This window comes from Manihot esculenta, chromosome 12 (assembly GCF_001659605.2).
Source record: "Manihot esculenta cultivar AM560-2 chromosome 12, M.esculenta_v8, whole genome shotgun sequence".
NCBI lineage: Eukaryota > Viridiplantae > Streptophyta > Magnoliopsida > Malpighiales > Euphorbiaceae > Manihot > Manihot esculenta.
Window position 1 is genome coordinate 15421540 of NC_035172.2, and position 22933 is coordinate 15444472.

Genomic DNA, 22933 nt, shown 5'->3' on the forward strand with positions numbered 1-22933 from the left:
GATCACAGCTGCCATCTCTAGGTCATGTGTAGGATAATTTAACTCATACTTCTTCAGCTACCTTGAAGCATAAGCAATTACCCTCTCATTTTACATCAACACACAACCCAATCCTCATATTTAAATTGCGGTAAAATTTCTATAAAATTCTAAAACAGAATCTCTATCGCGCTTTAAAAATACAGTAGAGGTTCTGTCCTCTCAGTCTTAAACGTATCAATCTCTTACTAAAACTTTAATACTGCGCTTTTAAAGCGTACTATTAAACCTCTTAACCAATGGCTCTCTTATCTATAAAGTCGTTGGTCACTACAATCCCACCCTCTTCTCTTATCCCCCAACTATAAATACCCCACTCCCTTTTCCTTTTTTGCCTCCCAATCCTCATATTTTTCTCAAAGAATTATTCTCTCATATTTTTTTTTTTATTTTCGCATATTTCTTCTCTACTTTCTTATATTTTTTACCTTCAATTTAAAAATTTATTTCTCATTCAATTTTCTATCGATAAAATAGGATTTTTAGATGTATTTTTATAAATTTTATGTTTGATCAAATTAATATAAGAATAATAATAAAAAATATTTTTATTTTATAGTTTTATCTGCTTAATCCAACGGCATAATCCGTTAGTGGACACGTAAAGTTGTAGTGGTCTTTCGTACAAGTAAGTCATTAGAAATCGAAAAATTATAGTTTGTATATAAAGTAGTAGAATGAATTAAATTTTAGATTTATAGTTGGAAAAATTTATAATTGTCTTTATTTAAGAAATATAAAAGATTATTAATATCTGTAATATATTTATATTATTTATAATAATGTGATAATAATAAAAAAATTTATATGTCAATGAGTTCAATTTTAGAAACTTTTGAAAAGCTAAAAAATTTAAATAGCAAAAAATTAAAAAAATTAAGATATTTAATTTAAAAACCTTTAAAATGCATTAAATTTATATATGTATATATATATTGTCGGAAAATTTTTTATAAATTGATAAAATTTAGATATTTAAGTTTATATGAAATTTTTTGTTGTATTTATTAAAAAAATATAACATAATTAATAATTGTTATCATACATTTTTATTATTTACTATTATGTTCAAATATAATTAGGATTGTAATTTTTTTTAAACAAATTATTATATATTTTGTTGAAAAAATTTGTTATAGGAATAAAAATGCGATAAAAATAAAAAATTTAAGAAATAAATGTCTTAAATTTAAATATATATATATTGTTGGAAAATTTTTTTATAGGGATATTAATGTGGTAAAAAATGAAAATTTTATAAATAAATGATTGAGATTTTTTATATTTGAAAAAAATTTTAAGTTGGGATAAATTTATAAAATTTAGATATTTAAGTTTATATGAATTTTTATTTGTTTTTATTAAAAAAATATAACATATTATTAATTTTTATCATAAATTTTTATTATTTATAATTATGTTTAAATATAATTAAGATCGTAAATTTTTTTTAAGAAAATTATTATATATTTTGTTGAAAAAAATTTTTATTGGGATAAAAATAGAAAAATTTAATAAATAAATTCCTTAAATTTATATATATATTATTGAAAAAAAATTTATAGGAATATTTAATGTTGTAAAAATAAGAAAATTTTGTAAATAAATGGCTGAAATTTTTTTTGAAAAAATTTTGAGTTGGGATAAATTTATAAAATTTAGTTATTTAAGTTTATATTATTTTTTTATCTTTATTAAAAAAATATAACACAATTAATAATTAATAATTATTATTATACATTTTTATTATTTAAAGTTATGTTCAGGATTGTCATTTTTTTTAAAAAAAAAATTATTATATATTTTGTTAGAAAAAAAATTATAGGAATAATTTATAAAATTTAGATTTTTAAGGTTATATAAATTTTTTATGGAGATAATTTATGTGTTGTTGGAAAAGTATTCAATAATGAAATTATAAATGTTTGTTTAATTTATTCATTTAAGTACTGTAGTACATTATTTTGTTTAGTTTGTATTTTTTTTAACCAGGAAATTAGGAAGAAAAATTACTATTCCGTGTTATGGTCCTGTGTTTTGGAGCGAACACATAATTAATTCTAATGTGGGATATGATTATATCGGTGAACAGTTTAAAATATTTTGTATTGAAAAGAAATTAAAATATGAAAAATTAGTAATTAAAATCGTTCGTGCCATTAAATTGTCAAACGCGTCATGAATTAATCACAATAATTATTTGTAAACAACTAATTTTGGATAATGATATTATGAAATATGGATTAGCACAACTAAGTGATGACAAAGACATAAACATAATGTTTGACTATGTGTCGACAATTAAGCTAGTAGATTCAATTGTATTATATGTACATATTTTATCTCGTCATCGTATAATACAATATGGAGGTGTTTCGTTTAAATAGTTGTCAAATTATTGTTCAAATAGTTATCAAATTATTGTTGAGAATGGGGTAACGTAAATATTCGTGATAATAATTGTCCAGTTGTAGGTATAAGTACTTGCAATGAAGTACATAAAAATGCACATAATATTGGGTAGGGTGAAAGCGATTATGATAGTGATTTTATGATCTTGATATTGATTGAGATGATTCTTGGATTGATGAGGATATTCCGCAATTTAATGATGGTAATTATGATGACCTAAATTCGACAATGTGTTTTAGCCGTGATTATGAAAATTCTATTAGACCATTGATATTTTTACCTCTATATTCTGAAATCGACTTTGATGTTATGATAAAAGTTGCAGTAAAATTAAATTTCTTCTGAAAATATTTTTTCCAAATTAGGACTTCAAATTTTTTGTTTTTAAAGCGTAAAAAGGCAAAAAGCCCAGACTACTGAGAGATTTGACGGAAGGAAACTAAAATCAAGTGCTGAGAAAGCTTGGGTGAGGATTTTTCCTTTTCCTCCTATAATCCACTTTCTTATACGTTAAACCGCTTGAGGTAAGGCTATGAATGAACTAAATTATGTATAAAACATCCGAATCAATTTGTTTCGTTTTACTAACTTGCCAAGCTAGAGTTTACGAATATTTGACTGATTAAAATTCAAAGGCCTCCTGGTTTATAAATTCATAAATTGGCTTATCATTATTATTATTATTATTATTTAAAAAAACTATAACTCATTAGAATTATAAATGAATGACACTACTCACGACTCCTCCAAAACTTTTTGAGGGTTGATTTGACAAAACTATTTGAGGGTTGATTTGATAAAAATTTGATTTGCTTTGATATATTTAGTAAACAAATCAAGCTTGTTGATATTTGGCTTGAATTTTAAACAAGTCAAACTTGAACGCAAGAAATTTTGACCAATCAAACTCAAACACAAACTCGATTCATTTATATCCAATATCTACCAAAAACAAAGATTCAAATCCTAAAAGAAAAGAAGAAAAAAAAAATGAAAATGAAAAATGATATCCTCCAAACTATATATAAAACGCTAACTATATATGCAGTATGCAGATTGATCTGCTTCTACTTGCAAGCAGATCAGGAAATATGACATAATGTACTGAGACTTAATTCGTAGATACAGTTAATGGCACTTGTAAAACTTACGTTGTGATATCCACATGAAGTTGAATGTGTCAATTACAAACTGAAGTGATCAGTCTTCTCCTTATTTCCCTATTACAAAGAGAAGAGGCAAAGCAGGAAGGAACTTCTGCTCATATAAGCAAACATGTCACACTTTAATAGGTTCAGTAGCTTTGTTCAGCCACGCATTCTCAGAATCATCCAAATACGGGGCTAGAATGTCCCTGCATGTTGAGTGATAGTTGTTCAGCCAATCAATCTCATCGGGCATCAGCAGGCCCACATCAATTAACTTGCTCTGGTACGGTGCCTAGATATCAGAATATCATCAAATGTTAATACATAAGACTAGCTACCTAATGTATTACTAAATGAAAATCATAAAGGGTTGTTTGCAATGAAAACCAAAGATTATAATTGAAAAACAAAAAAACAAAAATAACAAACAAACAATGGTTATATATTTAAAAATACATCAAAGTGATGAGAGATTAATTATGTGGACTATACAGGGTTCAGCGGCCGTGTGTGTGTGTGTAGAAGTATCATCCTTTTTCAAACATTCATAACAAGCATTAAATCAGCATTATTTATCAAGCAATAATAAGGTTCAGTTTGTCACTTCGTCTTGCCACTAAAGGTTCAATTAAACACAGTGTAAACTGAGCCAATTTTGTAATTTTTGTCTCACAAGCTTCTTGTACATTTTGGTGCAAATTTCAAATTATCTAATTGAACTAACTGTTACATTTTGATTGAACTTTACTGCCAAAGGTCAAAATCCAATACACCTTTTGTCCATCTTATCAAACGCTTGTGATTGATCTTCATTTTCCAGAAGTTTTTTGAGCTTAACAAGGACAGTGATCAAGAGATCTTCGAACTTTTCAAATTTGGACAATCAAATGAAGAAACATTTGAAGAAATTTAACTCATGAACAAGCTGATACATGGGTATTTTTTAAGGTTCTTTCTCACATTGAAATTCTTGCTGAATGAAAAGGATCAAAATGTTGGAAGACCAAGCTAGCCCTTGAACTACATTGCTTGGCAGTGTTCACGCATCATTCTAACTTGGACACAACAAATTGTTTCCTAATAAGACGTTAATTTGCCCTCTCATCTTGGCAGCAGCAGAGTGCACTTGAATACAAAACACAAATTTTTGGTCAATTAAACCCTTAAATTAGCCAAATGGGGCAATATGCTCCCCCAATTGCACAAGCACAACATATGCCAACGCGGGCAAGGATCCACAATGTTGGATGATAAATACATTATTACCCTTGGGATAAATTATTGTTTAGTTCCTGAAATTTTATAGAAGTAATAAGTCATTATTTATATTTCAAGAATCCTTTTTTTTTTTTTTTAAAATTCAAAACAATATTTTTCAAAAAAATGTTTTTATTATTGGAATTGTTGCATATTTGATTTCTAATTTTGAGGTGAGATTAAGAGAGACAAAAATGAGTAAATAGGCTTTATTTTAATTTTCAATTGAATTCTGTTTTTTTTTTTTTTTTCTTTTCAGGAAGGAAAGCAAGAGGTGAAAGGATTAAAGAAGGAAAAAGAAAAGATAGAGAGAAATAGCATATATGCATGTAAGTGTGTCTGTATATATATATATATATATATATAGAGAGAGAGAGAGAGAGAGAGAGATCAATTATAGCTCTTTATGAACTTCAGAGGGCAAATTGCAAAGTGCTAATATATTGTTTTTAATCCTTTGTAGTGCATGTTCTCCAAATACCAGAATTGAGGCAATTTGATGCAATTTGCCAACTTTAGGGGTCTAATTGACCCAACTTTGAGTTTCAAGTTCAATCCTTGCTAACAAGATGAAGGAGAAAACTGACCTTTTATCTGTTAAATTCCCTCAAGATATGTGTAGCCAATAGTTTGATTCAGCTAAGTAGAGGCTACCTCTAAAATTGTACTGTTGTTTTTCTCGAATGATTCCTCTGGTTTTGCAATTGACTAGTTTTATTCAGCTAAATCAGGTTTTGAGTTCTTTCTTGGTGGATTTTAAATCCGAAGTCTTCCTTAAAGAAAAAAATAATCAGAATAGAGAACCAGAGAACACAAAAAGAATTGAAGCACAACCAACATAAAACAAAAGTAAAAACCGCACATCATGTAGATTTTGATTAATTTACATGTGCTTACCCATGTTATGTGCTCAAATGATAAGTAGCCCTTCTCACCAAAGTTGAATTTTGTATTTCCTTCCTTAACAATAAGCACATTCTCCAATCTTATACCAAAGTTCCCATCTTCATAATATCCAGGTTCTGAGAAATACAATGCCAACATAATCAATTTCTCCACGGTTCTGAGATAAATAGATTCATGGTTCATGAATAGAGAAGTGGAAAAAGCACAAATCTATCGGAACCACAATTGAGCATCAGTTAGAGTTTCAGACTGAGATAATCAACTTTCTAGATTAAGTTAATAATATAACTGAAGGTTACTGATATGGGCTTATTGACTAATTCTAAATTTGAGAACTTGGAATAATCATGCATGAACAGAAATTTAAGAAACCAAAGCATTACAAAACGTTGATATAAGTCCTAAGCTAAGGGAAAGCATAACTTTTAATGTGACATTTTTAAGCATGAATTTTTCTATGCCTTAATTAATAAGGATCAGAACCCCAAATATCACCTAATTAAACAAACAAGTATACGTGGGAATTCAATTAGCTAAACCCAGCATCTCAAATGTAAAAATTTGTTGCGTCCAACTAATAATTATCTTCCAGAATCATAATGAAGTCCAACAAAGACTATGATACTAACCATCCGTTACAGTCATGGAAGCTTGTAGGGGCACGTTTCGAGCCTGTGGCCTGAAGCTAATCAAATGGGGTCCTGCTCCAGATAGTTTAAGGAAAAAATATGCTAAGGAGCTTATTTATCATGATAAAATATTAGCAAGAAGGGATGCAGTCACAGTTTAATACTAACCTTCATGAACATTCAGGTAAGATCCAATTCCATGACCAGTACCATGCCTATAATCAAGACCATCCTTCCATAAAGGGATTCGAGCAAGGATGTCAAGGGCATGACCTGTGAAAAAGAATCGATCAATGAAAGGGTGATGCAAGCAGAACCTACATATGTACTGCATTTTACAAGTTATACTTGATGTAGAAAGATAATATTTATTGTATATCACAATAGAGATTACAACCTATTTATACATGAGAGATGGTATCTAAACAACAAGGAAAATCAAGCCTATGATTATACAATCCCTAAGATTACTTCCTATAACCTATAACACTTGAAAACTAGAACAGCTTATTTGTTTTTATATAAAACTAAGGAAGTAAAGCAAAAAAAATTTCCAATACCATTAGTCCCATTAGGAAACCGGGCATTACCAAGGGCAATGTGACCCTTGAGAACCTACATGAGACCAACTTTTTATGTCAATATCCAAATAAAAATAATAATAATAACAACAACAATATAAATGTCACAAATGTGAAAGAAAATGGAAGACAAACATTCTAATTTACTTCATGTAAAATAAAAACAAGAGTGAAAGGCCTCAACAGAAGTGATACAGAGATTTTACTACTGGAAGTTGGTATCAATGAAATAGCAAACTCAATTTCTAAACAAAACATATGCCCATAGGAAGCATTACAGGCGCCTACCGCAGTATAACAAGCTCTCTCATGTTCTGATGGTTTTCCAAAATGGACTGTGCGAGTTATATCGGTTGTTCCATCCAGATACTTCATTCAGACCATTAACAGTATTGATTAGAAAACAAACATCATTAAGCAAATGGCATTATGATTGAATGATAATTAGTAAAAATGACCAATTGTTATACGCCAAATTATTAATATATGACAAACCTGAGCTCCTGAATCACATAGATAGATACTATTTGGATCGAGCTCAGAACAAGTTTCCGCCTTCGGAGAATAATGGATGATAGCAGCATTTGGACCCACTGATGAAATTGTAGGGAAACTTAATCCTCTAAAGAGCTGTGATTAGAAACAAAAACAAAACAACAAAAGAAAAAAAGAAGAAAGGAATGCTATCATATCAAACAAATAGTATCCTAAAATAACGCTTCTTAATATGTCGCTTTAATAACAAAAGACTTTTTTTGGGTCTAGTGCCATGCCATTTAAAATTACCTCTTTTGATGCTCGAAAACCTTCTAGCTTATCACTTACAGTCACCTCTGTCAGTTTTCTAGTTTCCCTGTCACAGCATTATTTAGAAGAAAAAAAAATGAATCAGTGGCATGTCAAGCTTTGATCTGACCATAACAGTGATCCACATATTAATGGGATGACAATCTAGCAGGTTGCATAATGTGAAGAATAAAGCAACTGAGTTTACATTTAAGCCACGCTTACAACAGTTTTCACTTGCAATAATACCACATACTAACCCTCTTACTGACTTGTATTATAATTAAATTTTGGAACAATATCTAATACAACTATACAAGGTATAAAATATTAAGCAAAAACATTTTTGAAAGAAAACCTTCTAGCTATCAACACAGCAAATTGCAATTGTATCCTTCTCAATACAAGAGTTGAATAAAATAGCCAATAATAGCCAATCATAGACAGCTCCTCTGTACTACTTCCGTTAAGCAGAAAGACTTGCGAAGTAAAGAGGCTTTTGACCAAATAGAATCTTTCTTGGTGAGTGAAACAGAAGTGAAAATAGAGAGAGAAGAAAAGGATTGGAGAATGTTTGAGCTTGATGATTCCTCTCAAGTTAATTGGGTTATATAAATATACAAAATAAGAAGAAAACAATAATGACAGTCCTAATTACATTACAATCATATCTCTATATGATCACAGCAAATCAGAGATGTAATTCAAGAAGCTATTTACAGTAACAATCTCAACACTCCCCCTCAAGCTGGAGGGTACATGTCATATGCTTCAAGCTTGCTACAGATGTACTGTATTATGGGCCCTCTAAGAGATTTAGTAAGGATATCTGCTAGTTGACCATTCAAATTGACAAAGCTAGTAGCAATACATCCCGACTCAATCTTTTGCCTTATAAAGTGACAATCCATTTCTATTTGTTTCATTTTTTCATGGAAGATTGGATTTGATGTGTATATGGAGGGCAACTTGATTGCAACATAGTAACTTGATTTATCCGATTTCGCCATACTGTAACTCTTGAAGAAGTTGCTTTAACCAAATAAGTTCACAAGACACTAAAGTTATAACCTAATATTCTGCTTCCACACTTCACCTTACAACTACATCTTGCTTCTTACTCTTCTAGGACATTAGGTTTTTCTCCTCTCATAATATAATGTCTTGAAATAGATCGCCTATCTGAAGGGGATTGATAGGGATGCATTGGTCGGTCAACACTACAAGAGGCGCAGAACCTAGGACTCTTAGGGATAACCATGCAGCAGATAGCAACAATTAAAGTAGGCTGCATACTTGCACACTTGTACCTTAGTACTTTTATCTATCAAACACCTCAACTTTAATTGTGATCTAATAAGCACCTAAACTTTAAAAACATATTATGTTTAAGTACAATTTTTCCAAATCTATAGTTTTAAAGTTGTTTTTAAACGGAATTTAAAATCCATGGTTAAATCCATGATTTTAAAGTTGTATTAAAAGTAATTTTTCAAATTCATAATTCTAGAGTTGTATTTAAAAGTAGATTTTTTTTAAAAAAAAAGTTTAGATATTTAAAATAATATTTTTTTTAAAATTCAGGTGTTTAAAAATAATGTTTTTTAAAGTTTAGACGTTTATTAAGTAACGATTAAAGTTAAGTTGTCTGATAGACAAAAATGTTTAAGTACAGGTATGCAAGTATGTATTTTGCCATTAAAGTATCCTTTCAGAATTAGGATTACTATAGGATTATCGATTCTTTTAGATTATTTTAAGATTTTATTTTAGTAGGATTTCTATTTGTCAAAGACTTTGTTACTAGTAGGATGTCTATTTAGCCATATAAACCCTTACTATAAAAAGGAATCACATTCAAGAATAAAGGCATGAATAAATTCAATTAAAATTCCTTGTGAGATTTGAGACTCTCTCCTTCTCTAGAACGAGTATTGGGGTTTAGCAGTGTTAGTGTAAGCCCTAGTCCCATATACATTGTAAAAGACATTTTATCTACGATAAATAAAATGAGGCATTTGTTTTATCACTTTGTTTATTATTGTGCATATTAAATTGATAAAACATCCTTGAATGTTAGATCTGTTCAAGTTATCAAGTGTGAGGCACTTGGTAGTAAAACCTTGGAAATTTAAAGAATAATATTCTAAACTTCCCTAATCAATCATTGTCATGGGAGTGATATTAAACTAAGGCTAGTATGGTCTCTGTGAGATGATCATGTTTTACCTGTTATAGGATAATGGATATCAATCAAAGAACATAAATACAAGTTAAGAACGTTGTATTTGAAAATAATTCACTTACGAGAATACTACATGGTTGAAAGTCATAAGTGTCTCTCTAGCGATACTTGTACTAGAAGTTCTTAGACTGAAAATCTCTATGAATGCCTAGATGAGTCCTCATATGCTTTGACTTACACCTAGCGTGCCCGTAAATGGGTTGGCAAGTACGGGTATGATTGGGTATGCCACGATTCATGCTAAGCAACATGAGAGAAGTGAAGGGATTGCCTCTCTCGAAGAAAGAGAAAATATCATCGATCACTTGACTAATGAAACTGAGAAGAGTGTGGCAACACCCAAGTTGTATGATAAGAGTTGTCATTAATTTGATTGATTCAATATTACTAATAGGTCAAGGAAAATGATTAAGCAATGAGTAAAGATGACTTATTTCATACCTTATGCAAATCATGATATTTTACGGTAAAGGATTGTACTAGTTCACTTGTAGGGTGATTTTCTGAACAAATTCATAACTATTCAATTTAGGTAATTATAATATCTTGGTAGAAACCAATTATAATTTATGGACCTTAAAAATCCATTGCCAACGTTGAATAGTCCTATAGAATCGCACATGATAAAATTTGGACAAATGGTACTTTGATATTTTCCTTATGTGATAAAATTTGGACAAATGGTACTTTGGTATTTTCCTTATTGGACCATTAATAAGTGTTTTGTTTAAAACATTATCAATGGGCTCATATGAATTTCGGCGCACATTCCTAAGCCCAATTAATGTGGCTTAAGGTCTGATATAATTAGTTAATTAAAAGGTTTAATTAATTAGTTAAAAGAGAGAGAGTCCTAATAGGATTAGGGCTTGTTTTAAGGAGATTTATTTTAAATTAAATGCCAATATCTAATTGGATTTGAATTCAAATTAAATCAAACTTTTTCTCCAGGTTTTCTACTTCCTTCGGATTAGAGTGACTAAAAATAGGGAAAAATAAAAGCCCTAATAGAACTTTGAAGATGCGGCCACATATAAGTGAGAAAAACGAGAGAGAAACTGGACTTCTTACACCTCCTCTCTTTGGCCGAACCTCTTTGAACCTCTTAAAGAAAAGGAAGAAAATTTTCTCCTACTTGCTCTTAAAGTTTTGGCACTAAACACATCAGAGATTGAAAGAGATCAGATCTCCAATCCTCTACCTAAGCCGAATTCACAAAACCAAAAGGAAGAGGCAAATATTCAAGGTGCTAGCACACTTCCTTTGGCCGAGAATTTCAATGTGGGAAATCGTAGAGGGGAGTCACTATTGGGCAATCCCTTGGTCACGTTTTGCTGCTAGAGAGGAGATCAAAAAGGTTATTTTGATTCGTTCATTTTGATCTAGTCTTGCAAACAATTCAGTAGAGGTAACTCTTGCACCTTTAATGCCATTGTTGTATGCATCGACGCTTGTTTGTTTTTATGGCTTAAAATTATTTTGTTTTTCCGCTGCACCAATATGATATTAAGCTCATAAGAATCCCAACAGACAACTCCCTCCATCGAGCTCTTCTTTTAGTAACCATAGGTTTTACATGCAGGGACAAAATATGATTTTAAATAACGGCAGTTACATTAGTTTATTTACAGGTTTGGAAGCCTGCCATGGCCATTATGGCCGATAAATCACAGGAAAAATTTGTTGTTGTAACGGCCGATATGGTCGTTACGCAATGATAACGGCCATTACTTCTCTTTATTTCAAATCACTTCAGCAATCTGCAGAGAAGTATTTGTTCAATCCAGCTCCAGCCTTTGTCACGTGAAAATGCATTATTAAAGGGGAAAAAAGTAAAAAAAATGATTTCCCTACTTTTTTTTAGTCTTTTGTCTTTCTTTATCTTTAGTCTTTACTCTTTCCATCCAGCACTCTCTCTTGCACTTCTCCAGCACACAGAGAGTTCTTCCATAGTTTTTTTTCTTCCATACTTACTTCTGGTCTCCATTTCACCTTTTCAAGTCACAAACTGCCATATTTCTCTTAAATTTTTTAAGAGCAGCCTATATACATAAATTTCTACTCAAGCATCTACCCTAGACGATCATTCTGGTGGTATTAATTGAGGTAAGTTACTATATATAATGTTTAAAATTTATGAATTTTATGTTTATTTGATATATTTGTACTTATTATTAAGTTATATAACTTAATTTTGATTATATCTTTAAATATCTTTTAATTTCATGAACTTTACAAGTTACAACTTACAAGTTTACTTTATTATAAAATTAAGTTTTATGCTTTAAGTATATTAAAAATTATTCTCTTAAATTAAAATGATAGTTTCTTTAAACAACTTAAATAATTTTGCATAAAGTAAATTTAAATTTAAGTTAATTTGCACATTAATTTGATAATATATTTTTTGTTTTACAGTATATTATTTGATAATTTGAAAATGCCGAGAGGGGGATTTGATAAACCAAGTTTGGATGGAATTTTGCCACTCCTACAGAAAAAAGAGGAGAAATGACATGTAATTTTTGTGGTAAAAAAACATCTGGGGGAATAACTCACTTGAAGCAACATTTGGCAAATATACCAGGGCAAGTTGCTAGTTGTGAAAAAGTTTCTGCATAAGTAAAAAAAGACATGGGAAATATGTTGAGGGGTTTTGAAGCTGCAAAAAATGATAAAGCAAAGAGGGCAAGGGAGCTGGAAGACGAAATCATGAAGATGACACTACTTCGGATGAAGAAGATATTGAACTAGACGCGAAAGTATGCGCTAGTTTGATGAAGATGCTTATAGAAGGAGAGCTTCTCATTATGAAAGTGGTGGGAGTAGCTATCAAGCTCCTCCTCGCCCGAGAATTAGTCGTTCAACAACTGTTCGTGAGAGAAGTAGAGAAGTATTAAGATTTATCGAGCAAATATCAACACCTGCTTCTAGATTAGCAACAGCTGAAATTGAATTAGAAAATAGCAAAAGTATAAAGCTACCAAATGGCTTAAGTCGTAGAAAGAAAAGTTGCTTAAAGCCTTTGGTAATTTTGTTATCCACAACAGATTACTTTTTAGTGTGGTTGAATCACCATGGACAAAGCCATTACTCAGAATGGCCGCTGAAGTGGGACCTAATGTATTACTACCTTCAGCATATGAGATCTTTGAAATATATTTGAAAAATGAATACAAAAAAATGAAGAAATATATTGTTTCATTTGAGGGCATGTGGAATGAGAGAGAAATTACTATTATGTGTGATGGATGGAGCGGACCAACCAAAATGAGTATAATTAATTTTATGGTCTACTCTCCTCGTGGAACAATGTTCCATAAGTCTATAGATGCAAGCAATATTAAACGAAAAGATGGAGAATATTACTTCAAGATCATAAAAGTGGTGGTTGAAGAAATTGGCCCAAACAAAATTGTCCAAGTGGTGACTGCTCATAAAATTGCTATTAAATCTGGTGGCAAAAAGTTGATGTAGAAGTTCTCAAATTTGTATTATATAACATGCAGTGCACATTGCATTGATTTAATTTTAGAAGATTTTGGAAAGAGGAAGAATATAAAGGTCGTCATTGAGCAAGGAAAAGTTCACCCAATTTATTTACGATTATAATTTGGTGGTGAATTACATAAAGAAATTCATTGATGGTCGAGATATAATTCATTCCAGGATTACCAGATTTGCAACTAATTTTATTGCATTAGAGAGTTCTCCGATGTAGAAGGGGTTAAAAAAATATGTTTAAATCTGAGCAATGGGTAAAAAGTAAATATGGCTAAGTTACCAGTGGACCAGCTTATGAAGTTAAGAAAATTGTTCTTAGCTTGGATAGAGAGGGAAGAAATTTTTGGGAGAAAGCCAAGCAAATTATGAAAATTCAAAAGCCATTGCTAAAAGTACTGAGATTAGTAAATAGTGATGAAAAACCAACAATGGAATTTATATATGAAGCAATGGAACAAGCAAAATTGGTCATTAAGCAAAATTCCAGAAGTTGCATAAACTACTGAAAAATTATTGATACTCGTTGGAATTTTCAATTACACCATAATTTGCATGCGGCTGGTAAGAAGCACGTAAACTTAATATTTAATACTTTTATAATTTCTATATCTTATAAATTTTAATAATAATTTTATAATTTTCAGGATAATTTTTGAACCCTCAATATCATTATGGTCCACATGATATTAGAAATGATAGTAAAATCATGAGGGCCTTAAAAATGTTATTCAAAGGCTAGAGAGTGATTTGGTAAATCAAGGCCATGCATTGAACCAAGTATATAATATATATCTAACTTGAGCAATTTTAATAAACAATTTTAGTATTTGCATATATAATAAAGCAAATAATTTTTTTGGATCCACAAGCATACAATGGAGAGTTTTGGGTCCGTCTTAGCACAAAAAGGCGTTAAATTCACTGATCCAGGTAAAAATATAAGATTTACACATTATGTTATATTTTTAGTGTTCTAAAATATAAAAATCAAATATTTTAGAAAATAACCTATATTATTAAAATTATTATATATTTTAATGCAGCTGAATGTTGAATACATTATGGTGAAAGTGCTCCTAAACTACAAAAAGAATTGCAATAAGAGTGTTGAGCCAAACAACTTCTATTAGGGATGTAAACGGATAGGGTACCCGCAAAATTGAGGGTACCCAAACCCGAACCCGATTATATATAAAATTTCCGAACCCGTCCCAAATCTGTTTAGTATTTCAATTTTATTACCCGTACCCGTTCCAAATCCGTTTAACAATACCCGCATAATACCCGAACCCGACCAAATCTGATTTTTTTTTAATTCAATTCAATGACAAAAAATTTAAAGATTTGGAGAGTTCCAGTCAAATAGCAAACCTATGCCCATCCGATTGGGGAGAGAGTTCCAGTCAAATAGCAAACCTTTGCCCATCCGATTTGGAGAGTTACAGTAATCAAATAGCAAACCTGAAGAGAGTTCCAGTCAAAGGAGATGTCGCCGATGCCGATTGGGGAGAGGCAAGGGCAGTCAGAAGAGAGAAGGAGATGTCGCCGATGCCGATGCCGATGCCGATGCCGACCGAGGAGAGGGAAGAGTTGTCTTTATCGTCGACTGGGGAGAGAAAGGAGACGTCGCCGGTGCCGACTGGGCTGCCGGCACTCGTCAATGAAGTGGGGGAGAGAGGCATTAGACTGGAAAGTGGGACTGTGGGAGATGTGGAGATGTCACCCACTGGAGAGAGAGGAGAATACCAGCTTTCCTCACTCGCTGCTTTGACTTGCCTCACATGCAGGTCGATCCTAGTTCGTGCTTTCTCTCTTATTGACTGGAATCAGGCGACAAAATGATATCGCTTCCCTTTCATGAGGCGGGGACGCCGCTAGCCCCATTGGTAACCTTATGAACCAGATATCTCGGGTTCATTATCGGAGCACACCGACAGATCAGGGAACGAAGGAATTATGGGAAGGAAAGCGGCGCCGACGGAGAGAGAGAGAAGTATGGTAAAATGAAAAATGGAATGAGGGATTAGGGTTAGTTATAGCTAATCGGGTTCGGGTAACGGGTATCCGATCACCTAATTCCGAACCCTACCCGAATCCGAGACGGGTAAAATTTTTCAAATCCGAACCCGCCCAAATCCGTCTTAATAGGGTTTGGGCGGATCGGGTACCCGTGAAAACCCACCCGCCTGACATCCCTAACTTCTATATCTAATTGTGAAAGAAATTGAAGCACTTTTTCACTTATACATACAAAGACGAGGAACAGATTACGATATAAAAAATTGCATGCACTCGTCTTTGTTCACTACAATATGCGGCTGAAGTTGAGGAATTTGAGCAGAAAGAATCAGCATGAGCTAGAAAAGAATTATAATCTAATTAATTTGGATTACATTTTCGAAAAAGATGATCTACTAAATCCTTGGTTGGAGGAAAGGGAAAATCTTGTATTTGATGGTGAAGAAAATCCTTAGCTAGAGGAGTATGAGGCTGCTCCATCACAATCACAATAAGCTAATGCTCCAACTCATGGACAGAGAGGTGGTGATGCTGAACTTGAAGATTCTTTTATACTATCTAGTTCCAGTGATGATGATGATAATGGTGGTGGTGGTAGTGGTCAAGGTGGAATAAGTGAAGGTCGTAAAGCTACTAGTTTATTACAATCACATCACATGATGATCCCTCTTCATATCAGAAGCATAATCCAGATCCAGATCCAGCTCCATCTTTGCAATATACATATCATAGATCCTGTGGTTCTAGTGGTAGCGGTGATAAAGAAAAAGATGTTACACATGGAGAGTGTTCTATGGATGTAGATAATTATGGACATGGGACTTATGGAAGAAACCTCTACTGGTAATTATGGATATGGAGGAAATTCTCAATAGGATACTCAAATCCATATCCATATCCATATCAACCTCCACCATCGTATTCTGATTTGTTTTCATCAGGGCAATCATTCTCCCACACCCAAATCTAGTCCAATCCTGGTGATCAATTTGGTATGGGTTCATTCTTTAACTTTGATCCATCACAATATTATCAATATTATCAAAATCAAAACTCTCAATCACAAGATGAAGGTGGTAGATCTACTCAAGAACCTGCTAGACACTCATTCTAATGGTAATTGAGGTAAGTTACTACATATAATATTTAAAATTTATGTATTTTATGTTTATTTGATATATTTATACTTATTAATAAGATGTATAACTTAATTTTCATTATATCTTTCAATATATTTTAATTTCATGCACTTTACAAATTTTCTAAAAAAATTTGTGCCGCGACAGACTGTTACCGTTACGTTATGACTATTACAGGCCTGTTTCCGTTACTCGCGACCGCGATTTGAAACCATGGGTCAGACACTGGCCCATGGCTACTGACCCAGAAAGTTGTGGTGGAGTGTGTGGCCGGACGGTAAGAAGTCTGACATTGTGATTCTGAAAGTGACTCACTAGCGAATCCTGAAGCTGTCTAGAGGGGTGGTGAGATGAATCTCTCAGTGGAGAGAGGGCCAAGAGTAACAATACGTTTTTTCTCTAAAAACAAGGCAGAAAAAAGGAAGAAAATCATATCTCTACATAATCACAGCAAATCAGGGATGTGATTCAGGAAGCTATTTACAATGACATATCTCAACAGTGAGATTCCTTTAACTTGCCAATGGCAATATTCTCAAAACCAACAATGACTAAACCTTAATCCCAAACTAGTTGGGATCAGGCAATATTCAAAAAAAGATATAAAATAATAGAGAAAATGAATTGCTTGCCTTTGCAATACACCTTTCTAGAATACCATTGCATATCTGCTAGAGATATTTACAACGAAATAGTTTTGTCATGCTGCTTACCTTGACAAATGAACTTATATAATATAAATTTAAATATGATTGCTTAAATACATACATACATCCATGTATATGGTTTTACAAGAATGTATCACCTAACTTAATAAAATTACTTAAGAAATTGTCATGTGGCATAACCTCTTTTTATCTTAACTTTTGTATGTTTATATGAAAAATATAGCTTATAATATTAACTTTCTATTTAAATATTTTTAAATTTCAACAATTAAAATCATATCTCATATGAAAATAAAATAATAATTATGTAAAATTCTTTTTAATGCATCTTTTTATGAATTTTAAAATTCTTAATTTTACAATTTCAAATGTTCAAAAATTCTGCTTATCATATTTTATATCTCTAGAAATCGATAAATTCTTTTAATTAAATTTTAGTTAGATTAGAAAAAGGGTGAATTATTTTTTGAAAGAATATAATAATATATAAATATAACTAAATAATTATACAATAAAAATTATATATAGAATCTAAATTTTACTTCTAAACAAAGCATTTCTTATATTTTGAAGAATTTTGATAATGATATTTCAAAAATCATCATGTGTCATATGTGTCTTTTTTTTTCTTTTGATATTTGTTTAATTCTTTTCCGTCAATTAATTTAAACAATAATAACAAATGATCTATTAATCAACTTATTTATTTATTCACATAATTTAACATGTCATTTTTTTATGTTTTCAGATTATAAAATTTTTTTAAAGATAAAATTTAACTAGTCATGATTTAATTCAATATTATTAAAATAAATAATAAATAATACGGAAAACATGCAAGCAAAGTAACTAGTACTAGACAAACATATCTAATATAACTTAGAGTGTAGAATATTATATCACATCCACATTTTTGGCGCAACATTTGCAATACAATGTAATATTATCAACTGCTAGCTAGAAATTTAACCAATGGCCATAAGTTCCAAATAAACACTTACGAATCCTTTCCCTTGTTTTCACTCTTGAACTCCAAGAAGTAACCAGAAGCTCCATAAATTTCCTGCATCTGCACACACACAAACAAGAACTCCAATCAAGTTTGAAAGCATAGGCTTCGTTGAATTGGCTGGTAAAAAATTTCTATTGAAGAGATGAGCTTTAATAAACAGCAATTAGAAATGTATGTATACACACACACACACAACAGTAATAGTTAAAAAAACAAAATGAATTTTGAGAAACTGGGAGTACCTGCTTATCCAACCAGACAAGATATTGCACTACAGCTGCACCATCACGAATGTGTGCCTTTTTTAAACCATCCAACTCAACAGGGTTCTAAAATAGTCAATGAGGGGAAATTAAAGAATTTGTTTAAAAAAAAAAAAAAAAAAGCAGTTCTCAATTATGCTGCCATGAATGAGTGAAAATGAAATGAATACATTTCAAATTATTGCATAACTCAACTATGAAGAAGATAGATGAGGATTATATTACACTTGGACAAAGCAAAGAACCCATATGGGTTTTTTAAATGAAAAAGAGCAACATAAAAACCATTTCTTTTGCTTCACCCTTCCCAATCCAACAAGGGTTTTAAAATTATCATGAAAAGTGAAAGAAAAAATTAGAAAAAAAAAATTGATGCGTACTTGTGTGTGTGTGTGTTGTTCAACAAGGCAAGCATTATCAGATCTCTGTCAGAAACTACAATAAGCTAAGAACAAGGAAACTAAAACATTCCATTTTACTAGAGCTCATCTTTCATAGAAAAGGAGTTACAGAAACTGCTAAATTTCCCTTGTGGCCCAGGGTTTCAAAATAAGGTCATTATCATTTCATTTTGTTACCTTTCTCCTTGAAGAAGGAAAGGAACTCTGCATGTGAGTAGGAAAGAGAGAAATAGGTTGTGTGAGAGACAAGAGAAGTGCACTCATGTTTGTCAATTTATTTTTTTCTTCTTTTCTTCTTACTTTTTCAATGGCTCACCACAATCTTTCATTGTTTTTTATTTTACCTTTTTTACTGTTCTGTTAGCCCATTTGTTTGCAAACAAGATAATATTTGTAGGCTTGCCACAATTACGTATGGTGTTATTGTTACATGTTTTTTGTCTAACAAATTAGAATATTAATTAACTATGTAGATTTCTTTCCAATAAATACTTATTTAGGTGTTCGTAACACTAGCCAATGTCCCAGTTACTGCAAGATCAGAATGGATATTGCTTATTTAAACCATAATGTCTCTTGCTTCTCTTCTTTAACATTGTTTCCTACTCTATTATATTCATCCAAAGGCCTTCTACAAATTGTTGACAACAACCAATGCTGATTGCAACACAAGCCTTTTGAAGCTAGGGCAAGGATTAAGCGCTCTCTATGATAGTAAAGAGCGTAGAACTCATATATTCTTGTTAATTCAGATACTAATATGCAAAAAAAAAAAAAAAAAGAGTAGCTCATCTTTGTTTTACATAGTCATGGTAAAAATGAATAAAAAAGACTGCTGGAAGCGAGAATACATTATGGCAACCGCAGAAATATGATATGAGATTTCAAAAGTACCATAAAATAACTTAGCACTTTATTTCAGCGGATAGATGTCTATTGAATAACTTATCAAATCACTTTGTATCAACTTATTAATGGCTTTGGAGAATTTTATTTGGATAGACAGTAGACATGGTACCTTCAAAGCTTTAGCAAGGGCAAGAGGTGATTGCTTCAGGAGCACTTTCTCAGAATTCAACTTAGAATATAAAGCATAGCAGCACGAACCAGGGTCAACCCATATAAGGTCAGCTTTGTTTTCTTCTGATTCAGCTGTACCATTTCCCACAATGTCAATCTCACTAGAATTGGTTTTTATGCTTTGATTTCCTTTGACTGCTGATGTTGAGTCAAGCTGATTAGATGCAAGCAATAACACATCTGAGCTCACTGCAGTGTACTCTCTAACTTCAATTCCATTCTCCTTAATATAAGAGTGCGCCTGCAAATCGACATGAACTAATTATACAAAACTATTCAAACTGTTACTCCAGATTTACCAGTTTACATTTATAATTTTGAAAATGGAAGCATAAGTCGATTACATAAATTCACTACTGGATATGATATATCAGTCAGTACTAAACCTAGATATAGTACTGATACTAAATAAGACATGCATTGAGGATTTACAAAATATAAAGAAAAGGAATTATAGAAAATGGAAAAGCAAATATTGGGGAACTCAGATAAATATATCTAAGTTTTAGGAAAACACTTGTATCGTGTAAGAACACATCTAGAACAACATTATATTACTAAATTTACCTCAGAAGAGACCTTCCTTTTATCCACATACAGGAAAGCTGAGTTGGATGTTACTATAGCAAATGCATGAACAACCGGACAGTAGGATACATCATTACCACGAATATTATACAACCACGCAACCTGAATATAGGAAAATATACTGAAAATCAATAAACAAAATAAAGATGTCTAAAGAGAGAGAGAGAGAGAGAGAGAGAGAGAGAGAGAGAGAGAGACAAAGAGAGATGCAAAACAGCCAAGTACAGCATAAATGCACCTCATCAAGTGTTGTAACGATCATACCACGAGCTTTCTCATTTTTCAATTTTTCCCTCAGATCCTTTAACTTATCTGCAACTGAACGACCTGTATATTCCAATGGATGAACAATTAATGGATTTGTTTCTGCTGGGGGGCGATTTTTCCAGACCTCATCTACCAAATTGGTTGCAGTTTGGATCAGCTTCTGCTGCTTTTCAGCAAAGGCACACTCCCATTTTTGTGCAGTGTCTACTGATATGCACCATGGATCAATACCAACAGCCGCATGTGCAGGTAGATTCTAATAAAATCAAATTTCAAATCTGCTTAATGCCACAAGAAATTTGTAATATACGGTGGAAAAATCAACTAACATGACAGAACAACTAAACCAATAAATACATAAAAAGTGATACAATCAGTATAATTTTCCTACAGTAATTATTAACAGGCATCATGTAGGACTAACTCAAAAAATTATATGATCCGAAGATAGGAACTTAGAACTACAACTGAGGATTAATCAACTGAAAAAGCGCAAGGTATATATATGTGTATATATATAATGGAAAACTTAATCGTCAGAAAAATATACAAAAAAAAAAAAAAAGAGAAAGAAACAGGCCGTTCTCGCTTGCAACAAATAGAAGGTAACTCACATCAGCCGTCCATGCATCTACTGGAGGGTCCTCTCCGATACGCATGAGTTTCCACTGATCACTAAGTTCTTGTTCTGCCTGCAAAAAGTACCGTCCATCTGTCCACAGCCGTGCATCATTCATGCTAACTAGGGCCAAGCCTGAATGAAATTCAAACAACATAGTCAAAAGCAAAAATTTTTCATCTACTGATAATACATAGAATCTGGGTAAAAAAAATGACAATGTTCATAATTCACATTCGTATACTTGGATTAAATCCTCCAAGCAACATGTCCTCGGACATGGAAGAGTTGATGAATCAATGACACCCCCGTATATTCATATTGAAATTACAAAATTATCACTAACCAACAATGTGCAGTCATCATCTGTCAAATACTTGGGATGCTTTCTCAAGCAACAATCATATGCCAATCAAGGTAATTCAGTTAACAGAACAACAAAAGTCTAGCTAGAGAAATTAAACTAACCTGCGCTTCCAGTGAATCCAGAAACAAATTCCCGACGCTTGTCTCTCGCAGACACGTACTCGCTCTGTAACAAAAGAAGCAAGTATACAAAAATTAGAATTGCATTGCAAAATAACTAAACCAAAATTCAAGAATACTGTATCAATTGAAACCTGTGAGAAACCTAAAGGAAATCGTAAACATAGTTAATGATCTAAACAACGAATACTGAAATTATTGAATTGAAAAGCAGAAAGAAAGATAGAGAACCTGATGATAATCCTCGGAAGGAACAACCAAGGCATCGAGAGGGGGAGAGTGAGAAGCCATAAGAGACCTCAAAGAAGTGAGTATATCAGCCATGTTTGGATCTCTGCTTCAGAGGAGATGTTGCGGATTGATTTATGAAGGACTGCCTCAGTAGAAAGAAAGAAAACGAAAGACAAACCTGGAATATATGCCGTTTTAATCTTTTGACATATGTGTTGGGAACCGTGGTATAAGGTTCCCTTGATTTTGCTTTTTCAAATCCACACCATACTTTCTACTAATTAAAAAAATCTCACATTAATTAAAATTATAATAAATTTATCGAAATTTAATTAGAGATAAATAAAGAATTTTCTATCAAATCAACCACGCGTTTTTATTTTTTTATTAAAACCATTAAACAAATTAAAAATTAAATCATCTTTTCATATGTCAGAATCGGAATCTAATCTTTGGAAAGTTGAAAATGAGTAAAATAATGTCATATGGAAATTTAATGGTAAAAAATTGGTAAATTTAGAGATTTTAAAATTAAATTATACGAATATTTAAATTGTTGAATTAAATTATAAAATAATAAAAAAATTTAGAGTTTTTTATTAATAGTTTTATCAATATGTTGCATTGTATGAATATAATAAAATAAATAAATA

At 31.6% G+C, this 22933-nt stretch overlaps 1 protein-coding gene across 1 annotated transcript; it reads right to left on the bottom strand.

The window, feature by feature from the left end:
• Positions 1–3583: 3583 nt before the first annotated feature.
• LOC110607476 (aminopeptidase P1) lies at positions 3584–22523 on the bottom strand. The gene is made up of 16 exons (XM_021746598.2): positions 22281–22523; positions 22032–22095; positions 21559–21698; positions 20916–21200; positions 20657–20779; positions 20028–20330; positions 18588–18674; positions 18335–18402; positions 7759–7825; positions 7468–7602; positions 7261–7341; positions 6952–7006; positions 6560–6664; positions 6392–6463; positions 5754–5878; positions 3584–3891 (listed from the first exon to the last, which is right to left on the bottom strand). Exons 1-16 carry the CDS (start codon positions 22371–22373, stop codon positions 3730–3732), a joined length of 1965 nt encoding a protein of 654 aa, XP_021602290.1. The 5' UTR covers positions 22374–22523; the 3' UTR covers positions 3584–3729.
• Positions 22524–22933: the final 410 nt, after the last annotated feature.